This window comes from Heptranchias perlo, chromosome 34 (genome assembly GCF_035084215.1).
Source record: "Heptranchias perlo isolate sHepPer1 chromosome 34, sHepPer1.hap1, whole genome shotgun sequence".
In the NCBI taxonomy this organism is placed as follows: Eukaryota; Metazoa; Chordata; class Chondrichthyes; order Hexanchiformes; family Hexanchidae; genus Heptranchias; species Heptranchias perlo.
This window is the reverse complement of record NC_090358.1, coordinates 8055535-8079301: the sequence shown is the minus strand read 5'-3', so window position 1 is coordinate 8079301 and position 23767 is coordinate 8055535. Positions and strand designations below refer to the sequence as shown.

At 43.9% G+C, this 23767-nt stretch overlaps 1 protein-coding gene across 1 annotated transcript in view; it reads left to right on the top strand.

Moving 5' to 3' along the window:
- The first annotated feature begins 576 nt into the window (after positions 1–576).
- Positions 577–23767, top strand: part of rgma (repulsive guidance molecule BMP co-receptor a) — a 34087-nt gene continuing 10896 nt past the window's right edge. Inside the window, exons 1-3 of the mRNA XM_067971383.1 lie at positions 577–1011; positions 12980–13113; positions 19691–20193. Of these exons, the coding sequence (XP_067827484.1) occupies positions 998–1011; positions 12980–13113; positions 19691–20193 (651 nt within the window). The 5' untranslated portion in view covers positions 577–997. The remainder of the gene's footprint in view (positions 1012–12979; positions 13114–19690; positions 20194–23767) is intronic.

The window sequence follows — 23767 nt, the reverse complement described above, 5'->3', positions numbered from 1 at the left end:
AGCTTCCCTACATCACAATAGTGACTGCACTTATAAAGCGCTTTGGGGCGTCTTTCTCTTGTAGGCTGAATACTTGCCCAAAATGCCAGTGACTCCCACTCCCCCTCCCACATACACACATACTTAAATAATGGATTCGATGAAACTAATAAATGTCACAGTTCTGTCATAACCAGTTGAGCACAGTCAACTACCCAATCACAGCAATTAATTATTTATTTTTGAAAATTCATTTAGCTGATGTGATCTATTGATAATGATAGTAGAGCTGGTATGGATACATCGATTTTTAAAAACATTTTTATATTGCACACACATATTTCTGAGACTATATTTACGACCTTCCTCCCCACCCTCTCAAAAAAAAGTCTTGTCAAAGTTTATGTGGAGATTTTTTATTTCGCATTGGTGAGTTTAACTAAAAGTGGAAAAGCATCTCAATGCAGTCGAGCATTTTGGAGATCAGGTTGCTCCTTTCTCACTGCAGTGTCCACTTGTCACACCGCGTGTGTGTGTGTGTGTATTGTACTTAAATGGTTCTCTCTTGTGTTTGTTAAGCTTTTTTTTCTTCCCACGTCCATTTCTCCCAGTTGATGACACATATTGTGGTCGTGGATCAAATGAATCGCACTCCCAGTGTTTGCTGCAGCTTCTCGCTCTCTCCCGCTCTGCATTTTAACGAAGCTCTTAACACGTGGATGTTGTTGAAAGTCTGTCTCTCGCTCTCCTTCATTTCTCTGCCGTTTCTATATCACAGGCTGTGTGCAAACCCCCCAGAGCCAGGACCTGGTGGGCTCAATGTTGGCCAGAAAAGGGACGATCGTGCCTGTATAACCCCTTTTTACCAAACACACACATAAAAAAAAACCAAGAGAGGAAGGAGGGGGGCAAAAAAAAATTCCTAAGACAAGCTTCTTTTTCCCAGCCCAAGGGTTTTGTGGAAAGAGGAAAGAGGAGCGCCGGGAGCTGTCATCACACCCAGCCGGGCGACAGTTACATGCAGCCGCCAAGGTAAGCAAGGGAGAGGGGGACTGGAAGTTTACCATCACCCGGAGCAAGGAAACATCATTAGGACCGTGCAGCGTGCCTTTAATTTTCTATAAATACTGCAGTCTAGTAATACTGATAACAGAACCGGTCTGATCGCTGTCTGCTGTCCCAGACAAGATAGATTTCGGTATCTTGCCGTGAATTTAACACGATCTGTCAATCAGTTTCAGTGTGTATATAATCATCTCCAGGCTTTTAAAGATCGCGGTTTCTACTTTAATCTTCTCTCTGTGCATTTTTTTTTTGTTGCATCTTTTTTTTTTCTCCTCTATTTATTTTTGTATTAATTTCTTTTCATCGCTGTGAGATTTTTTTTTCTGCAAATGTAATTTTGCACTAACTCCTGGATGCAAGCAAACTGCTGCCGTTGCGTCCGTTAAATTGATATTTTATTAATTGTAATGTGACTTAATTTGGAAATTATTTGAATGGGAGACTTGCAAATCTTTGAACGCTGTTGGTAAACAGGTGCATATGTTGCATTTATGAAACTTGTTGGAACAGGGGTATTTTCTAGTGGATTATTAGTAGCAAGGAGACTGAATGTCACATTTGATTTGATTTTTGCTGCTCCGATTTATAAAATCATACGTTAAAGCGAGACTTGGGGAAAAAAAATGACACACACATTCAAAACTTTGACCATGATGTGGATTGGCGGAGATGACATTTGTAAATCGCCCTGCGGCTGTACGATTATCAACATCAGAATAAGGCAATCAAGTTGTTTTGTGTTTGGTAGCGAGATGCATATTTGTGGTTAGCTAGTTGCATATTAAAGGGGTGGTGATGTTTTGATTATTGCCTGTGTCTTATAATTGCTGGAGTGATCCGATTTAAATTGCTCTGTGGATGGCTCCTGCTCTTTCTCTCCCTCTTCCACCATCCCCGTTTCTTCGGACCAGGGAGCAAATTCACACAATCAGTAGAAAAGTGAGGGCATTTCACGGCACGACCGTGTGGGCAAACCAGTCATTTGGTCCCTCTCAGAGTCGAACAGCGACACCTTATGGGATGGACACAAACGAGGAGCCGGGACTCAAACACTGTGAGCTTCGCTAACCACCTCCCTCCCACTTTTAAAGCAGAAACCCAAATATTCCCGAGCTGTTTTCTGTGCGGTTTTCTCCTGTCAGTGTAGCCACCTCTATTTGTTTTGCCCACATTACAGCCTGTGCTGTTGAAAGGAATTCGTTGCATTTTGAGATGTTACTGACACATGTGGTAAAAAGCAATTTGAACGTGTATTTTTCTTTGGTGGGGGGTCAATTCATAGAGAATTTAAATCTAAGATCATTTTTTTCTTTGTAAAAATTAATTTTTTTTTTGCAAATCCAATTTTGATTTCATTGGACCTGTCACTCTGGGCTGCTGAAGGTTAATTATGATGTGGAGATGCTGCACTATTAATCGAGAGGCGCGAGCGATTAATTGAATATTCGACCATTAAATCAAATGCATTTTGAATTAAAAGAATCAGCAATATTGATTCAGGGGGGAATTGACAAGCCTGGAGCAAACTTCAGAACCTTGTCAGTCGGGTTGCTTGGCTGTTATTGTGTACATTTGTACCGTTTATATCCTTTTATAAAATTAATTGACATTTTAAACTCATTTTCCAAACTGGAATGTACACTCAGAGGGAAATTGGATCATTAAAATGTGGTCTGAAAATTATATTCATCGTTATTTAAATAATTAATCGCTTATTATTTCATTACAACATTCATTTGTCATATATATATATACAGAACTGAGTGCAGTTTTTTGTTACTAAACACTGAACATGTAGAGAGCCCCTAGTGAGGGGACTGCAGGTCACCAGGGGCAGAGTTGCATTCCAGCATTTTTGGACCATTATTAATTATTTATTTATCTTCTGTGTTTTGCAATTAGCCCTTAGTGAAGTATGAAATGGATCCAGCAGATGTGTGAATTCAGCTAGAGAGTCATGGGGGAGAGCTGTATTTACATTTTAAAAAAAAAACTCTCCTCATTCAAATCCCCCACCATATCTCAGTGAACTCCTCCAACAGTATGCCCCCCTAAACACACCATCCGCTGCCCGGAAATCAGCTTACAACTGGGTCTCTGCTGTACCATCAGAGGGGGCCAGACTGACAACCACAATCCCACCACTCCCCGCCCTCTGGAGCTCTATCCCTACACCCCTCTGTCTTACCACCTTTATCCCTTGTTTAAAAACCTCTTAAAAATTCTTCTTTTTGACCGTGATTTTGCCCCACCGCCCCTGACCTTTATGTCCCTCCTCTCCCTCGTGTTGAGTGTCCATTCTTGTCATTTCCCCCTGTAAAGCACTTTGACGTGTCTTTCTATGCACCAAGGTTGTGGATTGTCTTGTCAGCACTTTGCTAATATGTTAAAATGAAGCTTGATAAGCTGGCCTAGTGCTGCTATAGTGCTACAATTTGTTTGATATTTGTGTTTAATTTTATCATTGCATTTTCAGCTTTGTCTGAGAGATTAGTGGGGAATTTAGGATAATTGGCAAAAGAACCAGAGGGGGGAGATGAGGAGAATTTTTTTACGCAGCGAGTCGTTATGATCTGGAACGCACTGCCTGAAAGGGCGGTGGAAGCAGATTCAATAGTAACTTTCAAAAGGGAATTGGAGATATACTTGAAAAGGAAAAAATTGCAGGGCTATGGAAAAAGAGCGGGGGAGTGGGACTAAATGGATATTTCTTTCAAAGAGCTGGCACAGACACAGTGGGCCAAATGGTCTCCTTCTGTGCTGTATGACTCTATGATTCTATTCTATGAATTTTGAGTGGAACTGGTTGGATAGCAAGGTCTTGGCTGTGATGAACTGGGCAAAACAAAATCAGATGAGTATCTGTTTCCAAGCAAAATATTATGTAAATGAGCTGTCTGTGCATATATAATTTGATGGATGGATGACTGTTACATCAAAAATAATGAAGTGACTTGATACTGTTGCGTGGTTCAGTGATAATGGGCACAGTAATTGGATGAAAGTTATGTAGTGACTATTGGCAGTGAAAAAACAGGGTAACTTAAAGCAGTAACTTCAAAAGTAGTTGACAACCACTGTTGGTTTGTGCTGAGTCGGAGCCCAGCCACACTAGCACCCAGAAACTCTTGATTGTGATTTCTGCGCTTAAAGATGCTCCTGTCCTTTCTGGCAAGTGTAATTTTAGCAGCTTCCTCACACCTGACAGCAGCACAGAGCCACGTTTCCCTGGCTCGTTAATCTGGTGCTATGAACTATGACCTCTCCCAATGGGCCAGATTCAGTGCCCGTGCCACAGTTGCGTTGTGATGAGAATGCAGCGATGTATGGGACGGGTCGTAACGTCAGCGCATTGACCGCAGCACAAGCATGGCACAGCGAATGTGTTACGCTTTGGGTCTTTTCCACCTTTCTTACTCTAGATTTTTTCCACTTTCATATTCTAGATCATTCTAATCAGTAAGTCCCAACTCCCTATACTTTTGAGAGCGTCTTCACTAGCTTTAATATTTTGGTAGTGAACAGGATAACAAATAGAACAACATTTCTGTTAATGATTTTAGATTGGCCTTCTCGATAAGTGGTAGAGCATCAGAACATCAGACCTCATTTTAGGTTAAAATTATTAAATGAATTTATTTAACAAAAGATGAACAAGCAAATAAATAACAGTAATATAATACATTTCTATTTACAGTAGAAATCCTTCTTTCTACCTCCTTGAAAGGCATAACCTAAATGTTAACAATTTATAGGTCATTTTTATACATGTATTTCTTCAATGTGGTTGACAGTTATTCAAATTCAGTGAGTCTTTGGGAATATCCCTATCTCTGTAACCTCCTCCAGCTCTACAATCCTCCGAAATCTCAGCGCTCCTCTAATTCTGGTCTCTCATGCAACCTCGATTTTCATCGCTCTATCATTGGCAGCCGTGCCTTCAGCTGCCTGGGCCCTAAACTCTGAAATTCCCTCCTTAAAACTCTCCCCTCTCGCCCTCTCTCTCCCCTTTTAAGATTCGCCTTAAAATCTACCTATTTGACCAAGCTTTTGGTCACTTGTCCTACTATCTCCTTATGTGGCTCTGTGTTAAATTCTGTACTTCGTACCACTGCAAAAGCAGTGAGAAGTCAAAATTGAATCTCTTGCAATTTTCAAGCTGACTCTCCGATTCAAGCAGTTATATCTCCTTAAATATTCCCAAAGACTCACTGAATTTGAATAACTGTCAACCACATTGAAAAACAACCGACTGTCATAGATGTAACTACACAAATCATACAGTCTGTGCTTGTTCAAAGCCAGCTTGTCCCTCCCTCAAGCCTTGCAGGCAGCTTAAAACATCTTGCAGCATTTGTATTGAGTTAAACTTGGGGTAAGATTCAGACTGTAGCAACTTTTCTTTTTTAAACTCCTTATGACCAGTGACTGAATTAGAAGAACTTCTGCAAAGCTAAAATAAGATGGAATTGTTTCATTTTTTTTTTGTCAAACTGCACATGACACAAGCATGGGTTAGCCGCTTATGATTTTGGCGCCAGCCCACGCAGGGCCTGGAAGCATGGTACATGAGGCCTGAACACGGAAATCAGTTTAAAGTGATTTGAGATCTCTGAACTAAGTCGCACCAGCTCCCGTTCACCCATCACCCCTGTGCTCGCTGACCTACGTTGACTCCCGGTCCGGCAACACCTCGATTTTAAAATTCTTATCCTTGTTTTCAAATCCCTCCATGGCCTCGCCCCTCCCTATCTCTGTAACCTCCTCCAGCTCTACAACCCTCCGCAATCTCTGCGCTCCTCCAATTCTGGTCTCTTGCGCAACCTTGATTTTCATCTCTCCATCATTGGCGGCCGTGCCTTCAGCTGCCTAGGCCCTAAGCTCTGGAATTCCCTCCTTAAAACTCTCCCCTCTCTACCTCTCTCTCCTCCTTCAAGATTCTCCTCAAAACCAAGCTTTTGGTCACCTGTCCTATTATCTCCTCATGTGGCTCGGTGTCAAATTCTGTTTGATAACACTCCTGTGAAGCGCCTTAAGACGTTTTACCATGTTAAAGGTGCTATATAAATGCAAGTTTTTGTTGTTCTTGTTGACAAAAGTTCCCACTCTCCACATCATTAAACACTGGGGAGGATGAATCATCTCAGTTTTCAAGGAATGGTTTCTCCCTGCACAGCAGAAAGTAATATACCACCAGCGCCAAACAGATGCCTCAGACTCTCCCATCTTGTCGATGCTGCGAGGTTGAGGTTTTAGTCCATTGATATCGACTAGTGATCCAGTTTTCACATTAGTGAACCTTACCTGTCATCAGGAAGAAGTGTACAGGTCAGAAAATTAAAGTCATGATTGCAGCCGTTGAACAACTGTCCGTGTGTCATTTTTGTGGCTTTAATTTTGTCGCCAGTGCTTCTAATTCCATCCCTCATTTAATTGTGTCAAATTCAGATCGTCAGCAGCGTTAGCACTTTGTAGAACTGTTTCCAATGTAAACACACCATAACAGACATGCCCCAACTCACGTGCGTGGCCCCATAGTCACAGCAAACATGTTCAATAAGAAGACGTACAAGGAATATATGCAGAACGCGTAAGTCAAGAACTACAAACTGATTGACTGGGCCGCTGCTGTTTATAATACATATAAATTATTTGGTGGGGACAGAAACAAAAGTCCCTAAGTTTGCAGATGATGGAAAAATGGATCTGGATAGACTGGAGAGCTGGGCTGAAGAGCAGCAAATGTCATTCAATGTGGACAAGTGCAAAGTCAATGATAAGGCTCTCTAGGCCCCAGCTTTCCAGAGCTGGTGGATAAATACTTCAGGATCGCAAAAGAAAAATAATGAAGTGCTTGCCATATTTCACATCTGGAGAGTTCAACTCCAGACGTATTTCCTCCAAAAAAAAGAAATTGTTTATGTAAAAGGCATTCAGCGGAACATCCTGGGAAACTGAGGAACTTCCAGCAATGTGCCTTGATGTTACAATGAACTACAGAACATGCTGCTTGCAAATTGCCCTACAGTTTGTGCTTCTCCCAAGTTCTCCTACATTACATCAGTGACTTCACTTCAAAAGTACTTCATTGGTTGTAAAGTGCTATGAGACACTGTATAAATGCAAGATCTTTCTTTCTTTACACTTCAGAATCAGGGCTTATTTTATTATTTTTTTCTAATTTCCTCTCAATCATTCCTTTTCTGGCCTAGAAGGGAATTGACTCTCTTGAGTTGCTGTTCTGGGATTGAGATTAAGGCACATTGTCAAGGTGGAGTAGAGCGAGCTTTACTCTCTAAATACCATGCTGTGCCTGACCTGGAAGTGCTTAATGTAGAGGAAGCTTCTTTACATTACTAATGAAAAAGAATGTTACACCAATGTAGTAGGAGGTGCTCTTTGGAGATTGGTGTTAAGGCATGTTGTTGGGTCAGGGTAGAGGGAACTTTATTCTGCATCTAGCCTGTGCTATAACTGACCCAGGGGTGCTGGAGAGGAACGTAAGAACAGGAGTAGGCCATTCAGCACCTCGAGCCTGTTCCATCATTCAATTAGATCATGGCTGGTCTGTATCTCAACAGTGATGCTGACACTGGGTACCCATTCCCCAGCGCTAACATCCCTCACTTTGAAGCACGTAAAATTCACAAAGAAATTGTTAAAATAAATATTGTTTGGTGGCACATATACCGTATTGAGAGCTCTCAGCAAATGGCTCACATTTGCTTACATTTGACTTCTACCATCTGTATTTCTGTGCTCGAGCACACTTCGACCTATCAAATCTCCCAAGTGAACGGAATGCAGAAAGTTCCCAGGTCTGTGCTCGATGGGTTGCTGAGTGTCTAACCGTCTCACGGTGGTTTGATTCACTGATTGGCCAACAGCAGCTGCTTTCTGGAGGACCTTTGTTTATCCCAGATGCAACTCCTATTTCTCAAATCATTTCCCTGTCCCCCACCCCCTCCAACTTTTCCCCTTTTCTCTCCTGAAAACACTGACTCATTCCTGGTGTAAAGTTTGACAGTGGCCAGTGCCTCATCCAAATGGCCATTCTCATGTGCCAGGCTAGACTCTGGCAGCCTGTTCAATTATGGAAGGCAGCAGAGCTGAGCTTGATCCTGACCTCGCCCGACATTCACATGCGCCCACTTTCCAAGAAGTGTCGCTGGTTCATGAGCGGGAACACTGGCTGATTGTTTTTCTCCCTCCATAGCCCAAGGGCAATTGTAGTGCACTCCCCCAACCTTACTACTGCACTTATGTTACAGAGCTGCTTATCAAAGAAGCAGCTGTGTGATACTCTGATCTCCTTCTTGGTGGTGGTCACCCCTGGCACCTAGAGACAAGCAATTGGCAAGTTCCAACTCATCGTCTGTGCAGATATCTTAAAGTTGTGATTCCCGCCTTTAGTTCTGGTTGGTAGACCTTTCTCAATGGCTGGGGAATGTCCAGCCAGGTTACAGATTGGCCAACATCATTACTTGCCTGTATAGGTTAAGGTGTCAGCTGTAACTCAGTGTTTGCAAGGCAGAAGGTTCAGGCAAGGAGTGGCAGAGGGCGGGAGAGGGTAGTGGTTGAAACAGAACCAGCATGATGGTGGAGCAGAGGGAATGGGGACCAAGGAGTAAACCAGAACTAGAGGGTGCATATCTGATGTATAGCTGGAGGAGATCGCTGCGGTGGGAGGAGAAGAGGGAGTATAAAGGCCTGAGAGGGAATCTACAGATTGTGACCTTTTCTTCCCTTTCTATCTGTCTCCAAAATTTTCTCTCTCTTGTTAAGTCTCTGAGGTGATGTTCATCAACAAAAAAATGACCGACAGCAATCATTTGCTTTCTTTATTTCCTCCCTAGTTCTCGCTAGTGCAGTATAGCCTATAGTTTTGATAGAGAACTTTCATAATTCTTTTGAATGCAGGGACAGCGCATTCTCCATAGTTGCCTGATGCTCTCCGTTGAAAGAAAACATGAAAAAAGCACTTGGAAATCCCACAGCCGGGTGAGCTAAAATAAGAAAGGGAGAGTGGAATATATTGCTGCCATTTAGCCATCCACTACAGCCGGTGTGACGATGCACTTTGGAACTTTGAACCATGCTTGTGTTTTTAGTGCAATGTGTTGCCTCAGGTACATGGCTCGCCACTGAATATCTCACACCTGTGATTCGTCCAGTTTTTGACAGCTCTCGTATATGTGACCTCCTTCAGCCCTACATCTCTCCGAGATCTCTGCGCTCCTCCAATTCCGGCCTCTTGTACATCCCCGATTTTCATTGCTCCACCATTGGCGGTCTAGTCCTAAGCTCTGGAATTCCCTCCCTAAACCTCTCCGCCTCTCTATCTCTCTCTCCTCCTTTAAGATGACCTTTAAAACCTACCTCTTTGACCAAGCTTTTGGTCACCTGTCCTAATATCTCCTTATGTGTCAAATTTTCTCTGATAACACTCCTGTGAAACTCCTTGGGACGTTTTACTATGTTAAAGGCCCCGTATAAATGCAAGTTGTTGTGTAAGTTAGTGTGCATTGTGTACATACAATCAGAGAATTTTCGGGCCTAGTCACATTGCTACAATACTATAGCAAATTGAGTCTCAAACGCATACTAAGGAAGAGCAGGGGCAGTATTACCCCCCCACCTCCATATTAGTATGTCAGTAGAACGAAAGCAAATCCCATCCCCCCACCAAGGATTGGGCTCATAGCACTATGATACCAGTATTGGCACAGTGCAAACGTGTGCCTGTCTGGTGCCAGCATTAGCTGTTTGATCTCCCCTTGATCTAGTGCCACTTGTTATTTGTACTCCACACTTTCACAATTGGGTTTAAGAGATTCCAGGATTGCAATGGTGTTGGTCCTGTAAGCTCAGACTAGTTCTTCATGTAAGGCAGCTAGAGTCAACCAAAATGCCACTCCCTTGTTTCTCTAGCCCGGTTGTTTTGCCCTATATTCTTGTATCTGACTCGTTGACTAACTGCTTTATTTAATTTAAGCTACATTCTTCTCTTTCACAGTGTCAGCTTTGGCTCAATGGGTAGCACATCTCACCTCTGAGCCACAAGGTTGTGGGTTCAGGTCCCACTCTAGAGACTTGAGCATATAATCCAGGCTGATACTCCAGTGCAATATTGAGGGAGATGCTGCAGTGTTGGAAATGCCATCTTTTGAATGAGATGTTAAACCGAGGCCCCGTCTGCCCTCCCAGGTGGACATGAAAGATCCCTTAGCACTATTTCAAAGAAGAGCAGGGGAGTTTGCCCCCGGTATGACTGGCCAATATTAATCCCTCAACCAACATGACTAAAACAGATTATCTGGCCATTATCATGTTGCTGTATGTGGGATCTTGCTGTATGCAAATTGGCTGCCACATTACAACAGTGACTACACTTCAAAAGTACTTAATTGTCTGTAAAGTGCTTTGGGATGTCCTGAGGTTGTGAAAGGTGCTATATAAATGCAAGTTGTTCTGTTTATCGTAGACCTCTTTGATGAGAATAACTGGCCGCAGGAGATTTTGGTCCCTCTTCCTCTCCCCTCTCCTCCATTTCCGCTCTAGAGGTGCTGCAGTCTGGTTCTGTGACCTCCCCAGCAGCCCTAGTGCCCATTCTTTGTGTGAGGCTAGAGAGGGAGTATCTTGTGAGCCTTGCGATCTGAGCTGACCTCAGTCAGAAGGGCAGGTGGGCACTAGAACTGGCCTGGGTGTCCCTGGGCTAAGGAGAAGACCCGGTGATTGGATGTCAGGTGAGGACAGGATCAAGCTTTGGTGTGATGCTCCCGTGGTTGAATATCCCATTGGCATTCGTTGTCTGGACGAGCACCTGATGAATAGGCACTCGAGTGAGGTTCCTGTGGGCTAGCGGCCTCCGTGGAACTGAACCCAGCAGAGTCAGTGCCTTTGGAAGAGGAGGGGAGAGAATTTGGGAGTGAGTAAACTGCAGAATGTAAATGATGTCAGTTCAGATTTTTAAAACTTCACTCTGGCTTTTAATTGCAAAAAAAAGGGCTGATAGAACATAACGATAATTCTTATAAAAACTGAAGCTGGAGGAGGACATGGCTTGATTCTCACTGTGTATGACTCATAGGGATGCCATAATCTATTAAAATATTTATGCTCAAATTTCCCATTTTCTTTCATCTGGTTGAAAACCACATTAAATATATTTAATGTACGCATCGAGAGAATGTGGGTTTTTTTGGAAAAACTTTGAAGGAAATCTAACGACCTCTGTCTGCATCGTGGTGCTCAAATAAACCAAACTACATGCCCTGCCCCCTTAACTGTTCGACTGAGCGATCTATACAGCCTCCCCCAGTGGACGCCTCTGATGGCTCAGTGGGTAAATGGACTGTGAGGTGTGGTCCTGAGGCAAGCAGCTGAGTTCAGCAAGATTGAGGTTCAATTTCTGGTCTGTGCTGACTTAACTGTCTCTCTCTGGCTGTTACTCTCTCCCTGCTCACTCCCAGCCAGATGACAGTAGGTTTTTGGTATGAGGGGGGGCGGGATATAAAATCACTGCTGCCGTATGTGTACTAACATCGGGTGTGGAGAACTTTGGGCTAAAATGAGGATGTACAACACTGTTCCTTGGTTTGCCGGTGAAGTAGATGGGATGATTCAGGCTGTGGTGTCATGGTATCGATCGTGACTGCTGTTTTTGGTTTACAGCTATATCTTTTCACTTTAAAGTGGTTTTATTAAAACTTGCACAGTAACCAACACGACGCAGTGGTGACGGGTTTTTCAAAGTGGTCTGGCCACGGAGCCAAACCTGCCTGAAATCATCCCGCCGAGGAATGAGTGTGGACACAGACATAGTTGCGTTAAGGCCAGCTGCTGTGGGACTCCAGAGCTGCAATGTCGAGTTATCCATCGTTTGAGGAACCAGGGTCTCTGGGAGCTGTAGGATTGGCCCATTGTCCATTCGTTTATCAGTGCTGTACTCCTGTCAGCCAACAGGGTCAATTTCATGAGATGCCCAGTGCTGTTTTACTTGTAGTCGCACCCTGTACTTGCACCATGTAACATTAAAAAAAAGTCAAAGGTCAAAATAGACAAGAGCGCTTTTAAAAAAATAAAATTTGAGGGAATTAAATTAATTCTCCAGTCCTGATTGCAGTACTTTTCCAAAAACCGATTGCCTTGCTCTTGCCAGGTCTAGAGGGTTGGACTGCAATGGGGGTATTTTCTCTCTGTGTGTCATTCTTTTTCTGCTTCTCTCTTTCGCAGTTTCCACCCTGTCTTTTTCTCTCTCTCTCTATTTTCTCTTGTTTCTCTTTCTCTGTCTCTTCCTTCTATCTCTGGGTTGTTTCCCTGGGTGCAGTTTTTAATTCCTTCCTTCTCTCTCTTTGGCTCTGTTTCTCTCCCTCTCTCTGGATCTTTCTCCTTGGCATTCTCTCTCTAGAAGTAATCTGGCTGATTTCTCTTTCTCTTTGTTTTTTTTTTCTGGCAGTTTCACTCTGCTTGTTGCTCTCTGACTATTTCTCTCCAGTTGGTTTTCTCTCTTTTTCTCTCTCTGTTTCTCTTTTTCTAGCTATCTGTCTCTCTGGCTGTTGCCCTCTCTCTGGTTGCTTCTGTTTTTGTCTCTGTCTGTCTCTCTCTCCAGTTGTTTTTTCTCTCTCTGGCGTTTTCTTTCTCTGACTGTTTCTCTAGCTGTTTATTTCTCTGGCTGTCTCTCCCCGATTGCTTTTTTTTTTGTTGGCTCTCTCTCTCTCTCTCTGGTTGTTGCTCTCTCGCTCTGCTTGCTGGCTTGGTCCTGATTCTAGGCGGAGCCAGTCCCCTGCTGCTCCAGTCCTATTCGCTCAGTAGAAAGGAGGGATCGTTCCCGGACACGGTTGATTGATGGGGTTGTGGAGATCTCGGCGGTTTCTTTCTCTCTCTTCGGCGTGTGTGCTTCTGATTTCTTTATTTTTCTGCCTCTCTCACTCAGGGCGAGCAGAGTTGGAGAGTTGGAGATCTGCAGGATCCCAGCTTGGGCTGGATGGATGGGAATGGGGAGAAGGGGCGACCCATTAGGCCATCGAGTCCTTCAAATCCTGACCATCGTCCTGTGCCTCCCAGCAGGTAAAGCAAAGACATTCCAGGACACAAAGAAAACTTGGAAACTCTCAGACTATTTTTTTAAGGTTGCCACTTGCGTGGGCTGAGCTCAGAATGTGCCCAGATCTCGGATGCAGAAAAACAATTCTCAGACAGTTTGTTCTCTTGAGCCGAGATTTTTTTGTTTGGCCATACAAATGATTCTCAGTAATTTAGACCGCATTTGAAAAACTAATTAAGTCTCTTTTAATTTCAGCAGGAAAAATAGACCGTCGTATCCAAGGGAAAGTTCATAGGAAAGTTTTTGAAAGTTTCTTAAAGTTGTTGACTTCTGAAATCTGAAAGGGAGAATTTGATCTTTAGGAAAAGGTTTTTTAATGGGTTTTTTTTTGCGATCGAGGCTGGTTGGACGGGGTAAAAAAATCAAATCCAAAGATGTTGGCTTCGTAAAGTTAGCGATGTATCTGCTCTTTCCCCAGTGTTAAATCATGGACTTTAATACAATCCGTCACATTTTTAAAAAATCCCAAGTGTTTTCTCTCTGCTCATTGCCGAAAGGGTCTCACAAAGACCCCTAAAGAATCAGTCTGTTTTTGTTGGGGGATGGGCTGCGAATGGCAACTTTCAAAAACTTCACCAGAAACTTTTTTTTACCCCATAAAAGCGTGCGTGCAGACCCTAACTCTTTGAGGGGGGTCTGTGATATAATTTCTTAAAATAATTTTTTAATATATTGATTTTTTAAATGTTTTGAATTTATATTTGCGACACTCTAAAATCCCTCAATATAGTTTTATGATTTATATTGAAGGGAGCTCTCCCACCTCAATCCTAAATTTAATCATTTGTAGTGGAAATGACCAATCTCGGCTGATAAACGCATCAGAAATCCTTTTATTCTTTTAATTTCATCAAACGCCCAGAGGGTTTATATTACCACGAATCCGGCTAATTGGTCTTTAGATGGGCGAAGATAGAACTTATCTCGCTCCATTAAACCTCTTTCCAATGGCAAAATCAAATAACAAATGTACCACCGCTTTACATTGCAACGCATCTGTTACAAAAAAAACATGTTTAAGGCTTGCGAAAACTCAACATAAACTATAGCAAGCTTCCTCCCACACGGGAGTTATGCAAGCAGTTCATAACATAGTTTAAAAACAGCTTCTAGGGTCAATATATAAATAAACGCCGCACTGTATAAAAATATTACAGTGTGCACTTGTTACAATTGCCTGCAATATGTACCATCGCTCCAGATTTGATTTTAATGCATATTTTCGGCAGGGTATTTAAAATTACAAAAGTGTCCAGTTGTTTTAAAAAGTAAATTAAACAGTGGCCAAAATATTCAACATACTTAAGAACTATTCCTGTGGACAAATCGATAGTCAGGCTTTACTATTGTAAATTTTAATCAGCTTCACCGAAGTAGTTGAGTCTGTATAGATAGTGGCCTGACCCAAGAAATGCGTTTGTAATTGATGTGATTAGGTTTGGGGATCAATGATTTTGTGTGTGTATGTGATATATTTGTGAATATCTTATTGTGTATTGTGTCTATTCAAAGTCTTAACCTTACGTTTCAAATTCATGAATACATCCCTCTTCAGATCTTTTCCCTCTTTTTATTTCTTTCTCTCTTGAAGTGCCTTTGAGTTTCCTTTTGTGGGAAAATCTGACTGGCTTCATTGAAGGCTTTGTAGTGTAAATTGAATGGTCGACAGAATTCAAATTGCCCATTCTTTCATTGTAGGGGGAAGTAGCAACTGATTTGCATATTGCTATAAACATTTATTTTTAAAGGGGTAATTTCGTATTGTATTCAATGGTATTGAGATTAGCCATTTATTTAAAGTCACAGACTCCCTTTTACCGATAAAATGTGGAATTCTTATTAAATCCTTGATAATATATTCCTTTAAATTTGCCTCGGTGTTAACTGAGCAAAGAATTCATTTGATTACAACTGTTCATTCAGCGAGAATTGCTTCAGAATAGAACTGATTGCTGTTTAGAAAATTGTTTTAATTATTTATTTGTTGTTAAATGCACAATGCAATGCTATAAATAGTTTTGAAGTATATTGTAGTGTTACAAGATGCAGTTCGCACATCGTGTTTGTCATGAAAGTAACTCGGCTGTGTGCTGGCTCCATCACAGTGAGGGGACCCTCCAGAATGAAAGCCTGTGTAATACAGACCACAGGGTCCACTCTTCGACTACCGGTCTGTATCGATGTCAGCAGAGCACTTGGGCTACTACAATTGGTCCCACTGTCCCCCCCAGGATCAGCCAGGGTTCCTGGTCCTGATTGCTTTCCAGGACTCCCATAGAGAAATGCAGGCTTTAGGTGACGACAGGTTGTGAAGTCCCTATTGTTGAATAGCTTGCCAACACTCGCCATCTTGGCTCACACACATGGAGAACACCCACTTGGGTAAGATACCAGAGGGCAATGGGCTTCCATGAAACCCAAGAGTCCGTGGCAAGGTGGGGGGATGTAGTTGTAAAAGATCTGTCAAAGTAAATTCACATCAGTTATCTATTTCTGAAATGTGACACTCCCAAACCTTATTCATAAAGGTTATTGTACAGGGATTCAAAGTGATTAACCTCAAACTACAGCTTGCACTAGCAAGTTAAATTAGTAACTTAATTCATTTCAGAAGCTTGCCCTTTCTAAGATTCGTTTGGTATAAAAGATAATTGCCATTAAAAATGCATTGGTTGGTTTCAATACTGTGACCAACGGATTTAATGTTACAGATTAAATATGAATCTTTCTTTCGGTAAGTCAGTACATATAATAGAGATTATTATCATATATTAAGAAATCACAACATCAATGCATTACTTTGCATTAAAAGATTTATGCAAGCATGATTCTTGCCTGTAACCAAAGACAACAAAATATGTTAATGTTTCACCAGATGCTTAAGTTGTGTTTTGCCCAATGATTCAGTTAGTAGGTTCAACATCTGGTATGGTGCAGTGATACAGAGCAGGAAGGCTCCAGGTTCGATCCTCCGACTGTGCTGAGTCAGCTGATTTCAGCTTTGGCAGTGAGGCTACAAATTGCCTGAGCTAGGGAGGGAGAAAAGTCAGCCAGGGCTCCTACTCCTGATCGTCCTACCTGTGCCCTAACCTATGCTGGGAATGCCCATGTGAATGGCATCAGGTGAGGAGAGGGTTGAGTTGGTTGTGATGCCCTCCATTGTCAAATATATTGCCAACACTCACTGCTGAAGTAACCCTTTGGATGAGGTACTGGAAAGCAGACAGCTCCCATTGAACCGTACCCCAGTGAGAGTTGTTGTCTTTAAGAGAGAAGAGGGAAAAATTGTAGGAGGAGACACATTTAAAAAGATACTTTTAATAATTATCTTTTTCATTTCTCATTCGGAATTTTTTTTTTGGCTGTCTCCATCATTTCACATCAGGCCCCATCACCGGCCCAGCGGCTCCTCTCAATTACGTTCTATAATCAGCTGCTGGAGGTGCATGGAAACAGCTGTATTGATTCCCGACTGTCCCCTTTGGTCTTTGTTTGAGGAAACTCCTCCACTTGCAACCTGCCACTTACAACCCGAGATTAGGAACTACCGTGTGAGGCATCAAGGTTACAAACCTGTGATGCCCTGCCTCTGTGGCGCAGCGTGACGCCCACTTTAGCACCCGTCAGAAGACGATTCTGTTCCCCTCTGTTATTCACGTGAAAGCCCTGCCTTATGCTAATAATGCTCACTAAATCTTTGCCAACGTTCTCTGAAAGAGCTGAGTCTCTGGAGCGTAAAATCCAGGAAACTGTTCGAAGTCCACGTTATTATCACCAGGACGTCCCAGAGCTCACACCTCAAACTACGATACGGTTTTCGGAATGACAGTGCGAGCTGGGTTACAATCCCGCAGGTTCCAGCTGCCCTGTGATACTTTGTCCCAAGTGGCAATTCCTCATCGACACAGTGAGTATCGGCTGGCTATTCAGCTGAGGGTTGCCTCAGAGCGGAATCGTCTGCCGATGTTCACACTTAAGTCTCTCCGAGGGTCACTGGACACTGATCAGGGATGGGGGGGAGGGGGTCTCTGGCCCGGGGGTGCTGAGGCCAATTTTAGCACCTCGGCTGCGATCCAGACTGAAAGTAGGGATTGTATTTGGGATCTTCCTGCTCTGTAGAGCTTAGTACCTCACTGGGCAGGGCCAAATGAGTCTTCGAAGGGGAGAGCTCCATGTGAACATCTTATTAGAAGAATTGCTACGGGCACAGAAAGACCTTTATTTCCAAGGAACACAATTCGCTTTAGTACAAATCCTTGTATAGCTTTCCCAAATTGCTGACATAAATCTATTATATGTCATAATACAGGTCATCAGCTACAGATCATTTCTTGATAAACTTACCTTAATCACTTCACAGCCATTAATCCCGCAGTGCGCAGACCCAGAGCTCCATCTCCGGATTCAGATGACAGTTATAAGATGCGTACGCTTTGTGCTGTGATTTGTGGTGTCGTCTGAATCCCTTGAATTAGATTGTTGTCTCCTAATCACTCCCAGGTATCCATTTATTCGAAATGTTGCTTTCTAATTGAGAAACTGAGTGAAAAGGTTAAGGCCCATTATGCAGGATACCACCAGAGTTGGAATGGGTAGGAGAAAATCGTAGACTCTTACAGCACAGAAGGAGGCTATACAGCCCATCGAGCCTGTGTCGGCTCTTTGAAAGAGCTATCCAATTAGTCTCATTCCCCTGCTCTTCCCTATAACCATGCAATGTTTTCCTTTTCAAGTATTTATCCAATTCCCTTTTGAAAGTTACTATTGAATCTGCTTCCTCCACCCTTTCAGGCAGCGCATTCCAGATCGTAACAACTCGCTGTGTAAAAAAAATTCTCCTCATCTCCCCCCTGGTTTTTTTGGCCAATTATCTTAAATCTGTGTCCTCTGGTTACCGACCCTCCCTCCACTGGAAACAGATTCTCCTTATTTACTCTATCAAAACCCTTCATAATTATGAACACTTTTTTTTTTAAGAGAGATGAGGGAAATTAAGAAGTGGTGGTTAGGTGAAAAGGACATTTTAAAAGCCTTGAAAGATTGGAAAAGACAGAGAACTTTGAGCAAGGCATGAGGAGCTCCACAGTCCAGAGGTCCTCCAAGAGAATACATTAGGGTTAGTGTGATGAATCTTGATTTCAACTCAGGAGGAGGACAGAAATGTAGTATCTGTAAAACACAGATAGACAAGATGGAAAGATGAGAAAAAGGCTCTAAAACAGTCCTTGGGGCCTTTGAATTTAGGAAGCAATTTTTGACTTCGAAATGGAGCTGCGAGATAAAGTGGGAGCAGATGTTCTAACTGCCCTCCACTCCCCTCCCCAGCCCCTGTTCTTTCAAAATCACAGGTACTTATATACTTTACTAACGAGCTGTTCCCATAGTGTTACTGGGCTGTGAACCCAATATAACTAAGATTGGTTACATGCTCCTTTTGTTTGGTATCGTGGTACCAATACACAACTTCAGCCAATAGTCAGTGCACTGCTTGTGTTGTGTTCTTAACTCATCCCCTCAAATTGCTCCCACTGTCAGTGACAGACCTCTGCCTCCCTGTACTTCCCCCTAGTGTTATACAGATCAAAATGCTCTCGGCAGACACCCACCTGAGTTTGGAAGGACAGGATCTCGAACTGTACGCCCGGCTGCTTGTCAAGTTTCAAGTGGCGACAGTATAAAGGTTTCATATGTTACTTTGCACTTTACTGAAATTCCAGCATTAATTGTTGCTCCCCTCCCCCACACCAGCATTTCCCCCTCCACCAGCTTAACCCCCAGACCCAGCGTTACTCCACATCAGCCACAAGCAGGGTTCTGAGAGGGAGATGTCCTTTTCTTCCTCCCAATACCATCTCCGCCCACGGAAAGTGCCTAATCAACTTGTTTGGTTGAGACAAAGAGCTCAGGGGTCTGGCGGGAATCACAGGGCTGTGAGTTTAATTATCCCAATTCCAGTTAACATTAAGTCACTGTAAACACCCTCTCAATGCTTAGCTGGTAAATGTAAGGTGATATTAAGTCATACAGACCAGGGGGGGTCTCGGGTTCAATTCCTAGTCTGTTCAGAGTTAGCGTATTCTGGGGCAATAGTTAGGGTTTGGGTGCTACAGTTGGCCTCCTTAATGCTGGGTTTTGGAGGGGCTAAAAAACCAACTGGGGCTCCTGGTCCTGATCCTATCCAGTGTTTCCTGCCAGGTGCTGCTCCTCACCGTGGGAGAACCGTCACCACACGGACTGCAGCGGTTCAAGAAGGCGGCTCACCACCACCTTCTCAAGGGCAATTAGGGATGGGCAATAAATGCTGGCCTTGCCAGCGACGCCCACATCCCATGAACGAATAATAAAAAAAAAATTCAGATGGGGCCTGTATTCACTGCTCAGGTGCATACAAGAAGAGTGGCCACTTGGATGAGGTACTGGGAGGAGACCAGCACTTAACAAGAGCCAGCACCTAGAGGACAGGAGAGGAGAGGAGAAAATGGGAGTAAAACTGGAGAGAGAACATTAACAACAACACTTGTCTTCTCTGTTTCCCCGCAGTCAGCTGCCAGTGCAGGATTCTGAAGTGTAATTCCGAGTACCTAACCGCCACCTCTGGACTACACGCTGAAGAATCGGCCGAGTTTTGCATCGCCCTACGAGCCTATTCCCAGTGCATCCGGAAGACGGCGCGCGCCTGCCGGGGGGACCTGGCCTATCACTCCGCTGTCCACGGCATCGAGGACCTCATGAGCCAGCACAACTGCTCCAAGGTGGGCCCGACACACCCCCCGCCACGCACTCAGCCGACCTCGCTGGACTGCATGGTGCACTCAGACGCTCCCGAGATCTGCAACTACGAGAAGAGCCTGCAGCAGCACGCGCCGCACCCTAACTACACGCACTGCGGCCTGTTCGGGGACCCCCATCTCAGGACGTTCACCGACGACTTCCAAACCTGCAAGGTGCGAGGCGCCTGGCCTCTCGTGGACAACAACTATCTGTTCGTTCAAGTCACCAATGTTGCTGTCGTACAGGGATCGAGTGCCACCGCGACGAGCAAGGTAAGAACACCGAGAGGCGTATAAACGTCAGCTGGCCTGCATGGCCGCACCAAGGTTCCAGGTTCAATTTTCAGCCTCTGCTGAGTTGGCTGGCCTGAGCCAAGGGGCAGCATCTGAAACGCAACAATTGTCCTCTTGTGTCTCCGGGTGGGGGAGTGGAGAAAATAGTCAGATCGGCCACTTTTTGACCCCCGCAGAGTGATCCCCCTGCTAGAAAGCATACATGGCATGGACATCAAGTGTAAAAGAAAGAAGTCAGACTTGTGTTTATATAGCACCTTTCACCACCTCAGGACGTCCCAAAGCACATTACAGCCAGTGATGTACTTTTATGAATTGTAGTCACTGTTGTAATGTAGGAAACGCAGCAGCCAATTTGCACACAGCAAGATCCCACAAATAGCAATGTGATAATGACCAGATCATCTGTTTTAGTGATGTTGGTTGAAGGATAAATATTGGCCAGGACACCGGGAGTACTCCCCTGCTCTTGTGTGCACAGGATTGGTCCCGACTGTGATGTCCTCCATAATGAAATATCTTGCCAGTGCTCAGCCGAGGCTCACACGTGAATACTAATCGGTTGGACAGGGTACTGATGCCCGTGAAACGACAACATACTATGTGTCAGCGGCTTCAGGGGAGGAGAGGGGGTAGAGGTCAGATCTGTTTTGTGTTAAACCTGAATTGTGTGACGTGAAGCATTTGATTTGGAGAGCTTGGTGTTGCCTTCTTTACGCACGGTATGCCCCTTCACTCTCGAGGTGTCTGTGAAGTGCCACATGTGCCGATTGCTGCATTGGCAAATCTGCCGACACCTTTGCATCAAGCGAACGTGACTGGGAAGTTCATCAGTCAATCTGTTGCCGCACATCTGCTGTGACGAACTAACACTGCCTCTTAGACCTGAAATGTCCCATAATGAGGGGGAGAAAGCAAGATTACTAAAAATAGAGAAAGTAATAGAAGTTTTCTCTGCATTAATGAGCACTCTCCACTCTGATAAGTCAATTTAAAGTGTTGCAGTCTTCATGAGAACTATTTGTGAATTTAATTTGGGGTAAGGGGGAAAGAGTGGAGTCTTGTATTATTTTTTAATCATTGCATCACATACAAATGATGTAATGATGGGTTGCATCAATATATCATGTGTTTGAACATCAATTTGAATAAATAGTTTGCAAAACACTTTGAGAAGTTCAGCCTGCCCCAGCAGGAGGCCAAGTGGATATGAGCTGCTCCTGACTCAATGTGACGGTGGGTCTCGGTATATCTGTTCACATCCTCTCCGCCCTTTCCCCACGTATTTTGTATCTTTCTCAATGGCAGTGTGAGTTGGAGTGTGTGTGTTAATGGCAGTGTGAGTTGGATTGTGTGTTAATGGCAGTGTGAGTTGGAGTGTGTGTTAATGGCAGTGTGAGTTGGAGTGTGTGTTAATGGCAGTGTGAGTTGGAGTGTGTGTGTGTTAATGACAGTGTGAGTTGGATTGTGTGTGTGTTAATGGCAGTGTGAGTTGGAGAGTGTGTGTGTTAATGGCAGTGTGAGTTGGAGAGTGTGTGTGTTAATGGCAGTGTGAGTTGGAGAGTGTGTGTGTTAATGGCAGTGTGAGTTGGAGTGTGTGTTAATGGCAGTGTGAGTTGGATTGTGTGTTAATGGCAGTGTGAGTTGGAGAGTGTGTGTGTTAATGGCAGTGTGAGTTGGAGAGTGTGTGTGTTAATGGCAGTGTGAGTTGGATTGTGTGTTAATGGCAGTGTGAGTTGGAGAGTGTGTGTGTTAATGGCAGTGTGAGTTGGAGAGTGTGTGTGTTAATGGCAGTGTGAGTTGGATTGTGTGTTAATGGCAGTGTGAGTTGGAGAGTGTGTGTGTTAATGGCAGTGTGAGTTGGAGAGTGTGTGTGTTAATGGCAGTGTGAGTTGGATTGTGTGTTAATGGCAGTGTGAGTTGGAGAGTGTGTGTGTTAATGGCAGTGTGAGTTGGAGAGTGTGTGTGTTAATGGCAGTGTGAGTTGGATTGTGTGTTAATGGCAGTGTGAGTTGGAGAGTGTGTGTGTTAATGGCAGTGTGAGTTGGAGTGTGTGTGTGTTAATGACAGTGTGAGTTGGAGAGTGTGTGTGTTAATGGCAGTGTGAGTTGGAGTGTGTGTGTGTTAATGGCAGTGTGAGTTGGAGTGTGTGTGTGTTAATGACAGTGTGAGTTGGATTGTGTGTTAATGGCAGTGTGAGTTGGAGAGTGTGTGTGTTAATGGCAGTGTGAGTTGGAGAGTGTGTGTGTTAATGGCAGTGTGAGTTGGATTGTGTGTTAATGGCAGTGTGAGTTGGAGAGTGTGTGTGTTAATGGCAGTGTGAGTTGGAGTGTGTGTGTGTTAATGACAGTGTGAGTTGGAGAGTGTGTGTGTTAATGGCAGTGTGAGTTGGAGTGTGTGTGTGTTAATGACAGTGTGAGTTGGAGAGTGTGTGTGTTAATGACAGTGTGAGTTGGAGTGTGTGTGTGTTAATGGCAGTGTGAGTTGGAGTGTGTGTTAATGGCAGTGTGAGTTGGAGTGTGTGTTAATGGCAGTGTGAGTTGGATTGTGTGTGTGTTAATGGCAGTGTGAGTTGGATTGTGTGTGTGTTAATGGCAGTGTGAGTTGGATTGTGTGTGTGTTAATGGCAGTGTGAGTTGGATTGTGTGTGTGTTAATGGCAGTGTGGAGTGTTTGTATGTTAGTGTGAGTTTGAGTGGTGTATTAATGGCTGTGTGCAGATTTCCCTCTCCTCTTCTTTTGAAGTCTCTGACTTGCGCTAAGTTCCAGGTTTTGCCTCCCCTCCCCTCTGGTACCTTACCCACGTGGTCATTCCATAGACATGAGTCTAGATGGTGAGTGGCTGGAGGCTATTCCACTATAGTGGGCATCATTACTGAACCCCAAATCTGCCTCACCCATCTTTGTCCAGCAGGGGTCACTGGGCAGCAGATAGGAATGAGAATCTTGGTTGATTGTGCCCTCACTCCCACATTATAACAGTGACTACACTTCAAAAGTACTTCATTGGCTGTAAAGCACTTTCAGACGCCCTGAGGTCGTGTGAGGTGCTATAGAAATGCAAGTCTTTCTTTTTCTCACTAGCCTAGGGGCGCTGAGACCTAAATCGAATGAGTGTGTGGAAGGCTTTCATTGGAACCCATTTTAAGGTGACAGGTGCATTGACAGACGACCAGTGCCTTTTAATCACAACCTCCCATGGCCCCCTCCTAGTCCCAACTTGTCCCGCCTGCTGTCAAGGTGAGCTGGGTTTGGAGACTCTGCCACGTACTCACTCTACGCTGCACCTTGACGACTGCATTTTTGAATTTCATCCAAAAATGATTACAGAGAGGACACGGTGACTGAACCTGCCTGTGTTTTCACGCTCGATGTAGGATGAGATCTGTTGGCCAGCTGACAGCCCAGAGAATGGTTGATGTTGCAGTTATGCTATTGAAAGGCTCCAACTCATCCAAAAGTAGACAACCTGTTAATGTCATTTAATAGATAAGAATTATTTTTTTTCTCTTTGCTTGCTGGGTGTTACTAAATCGTCACCTCATTCCAGAAAT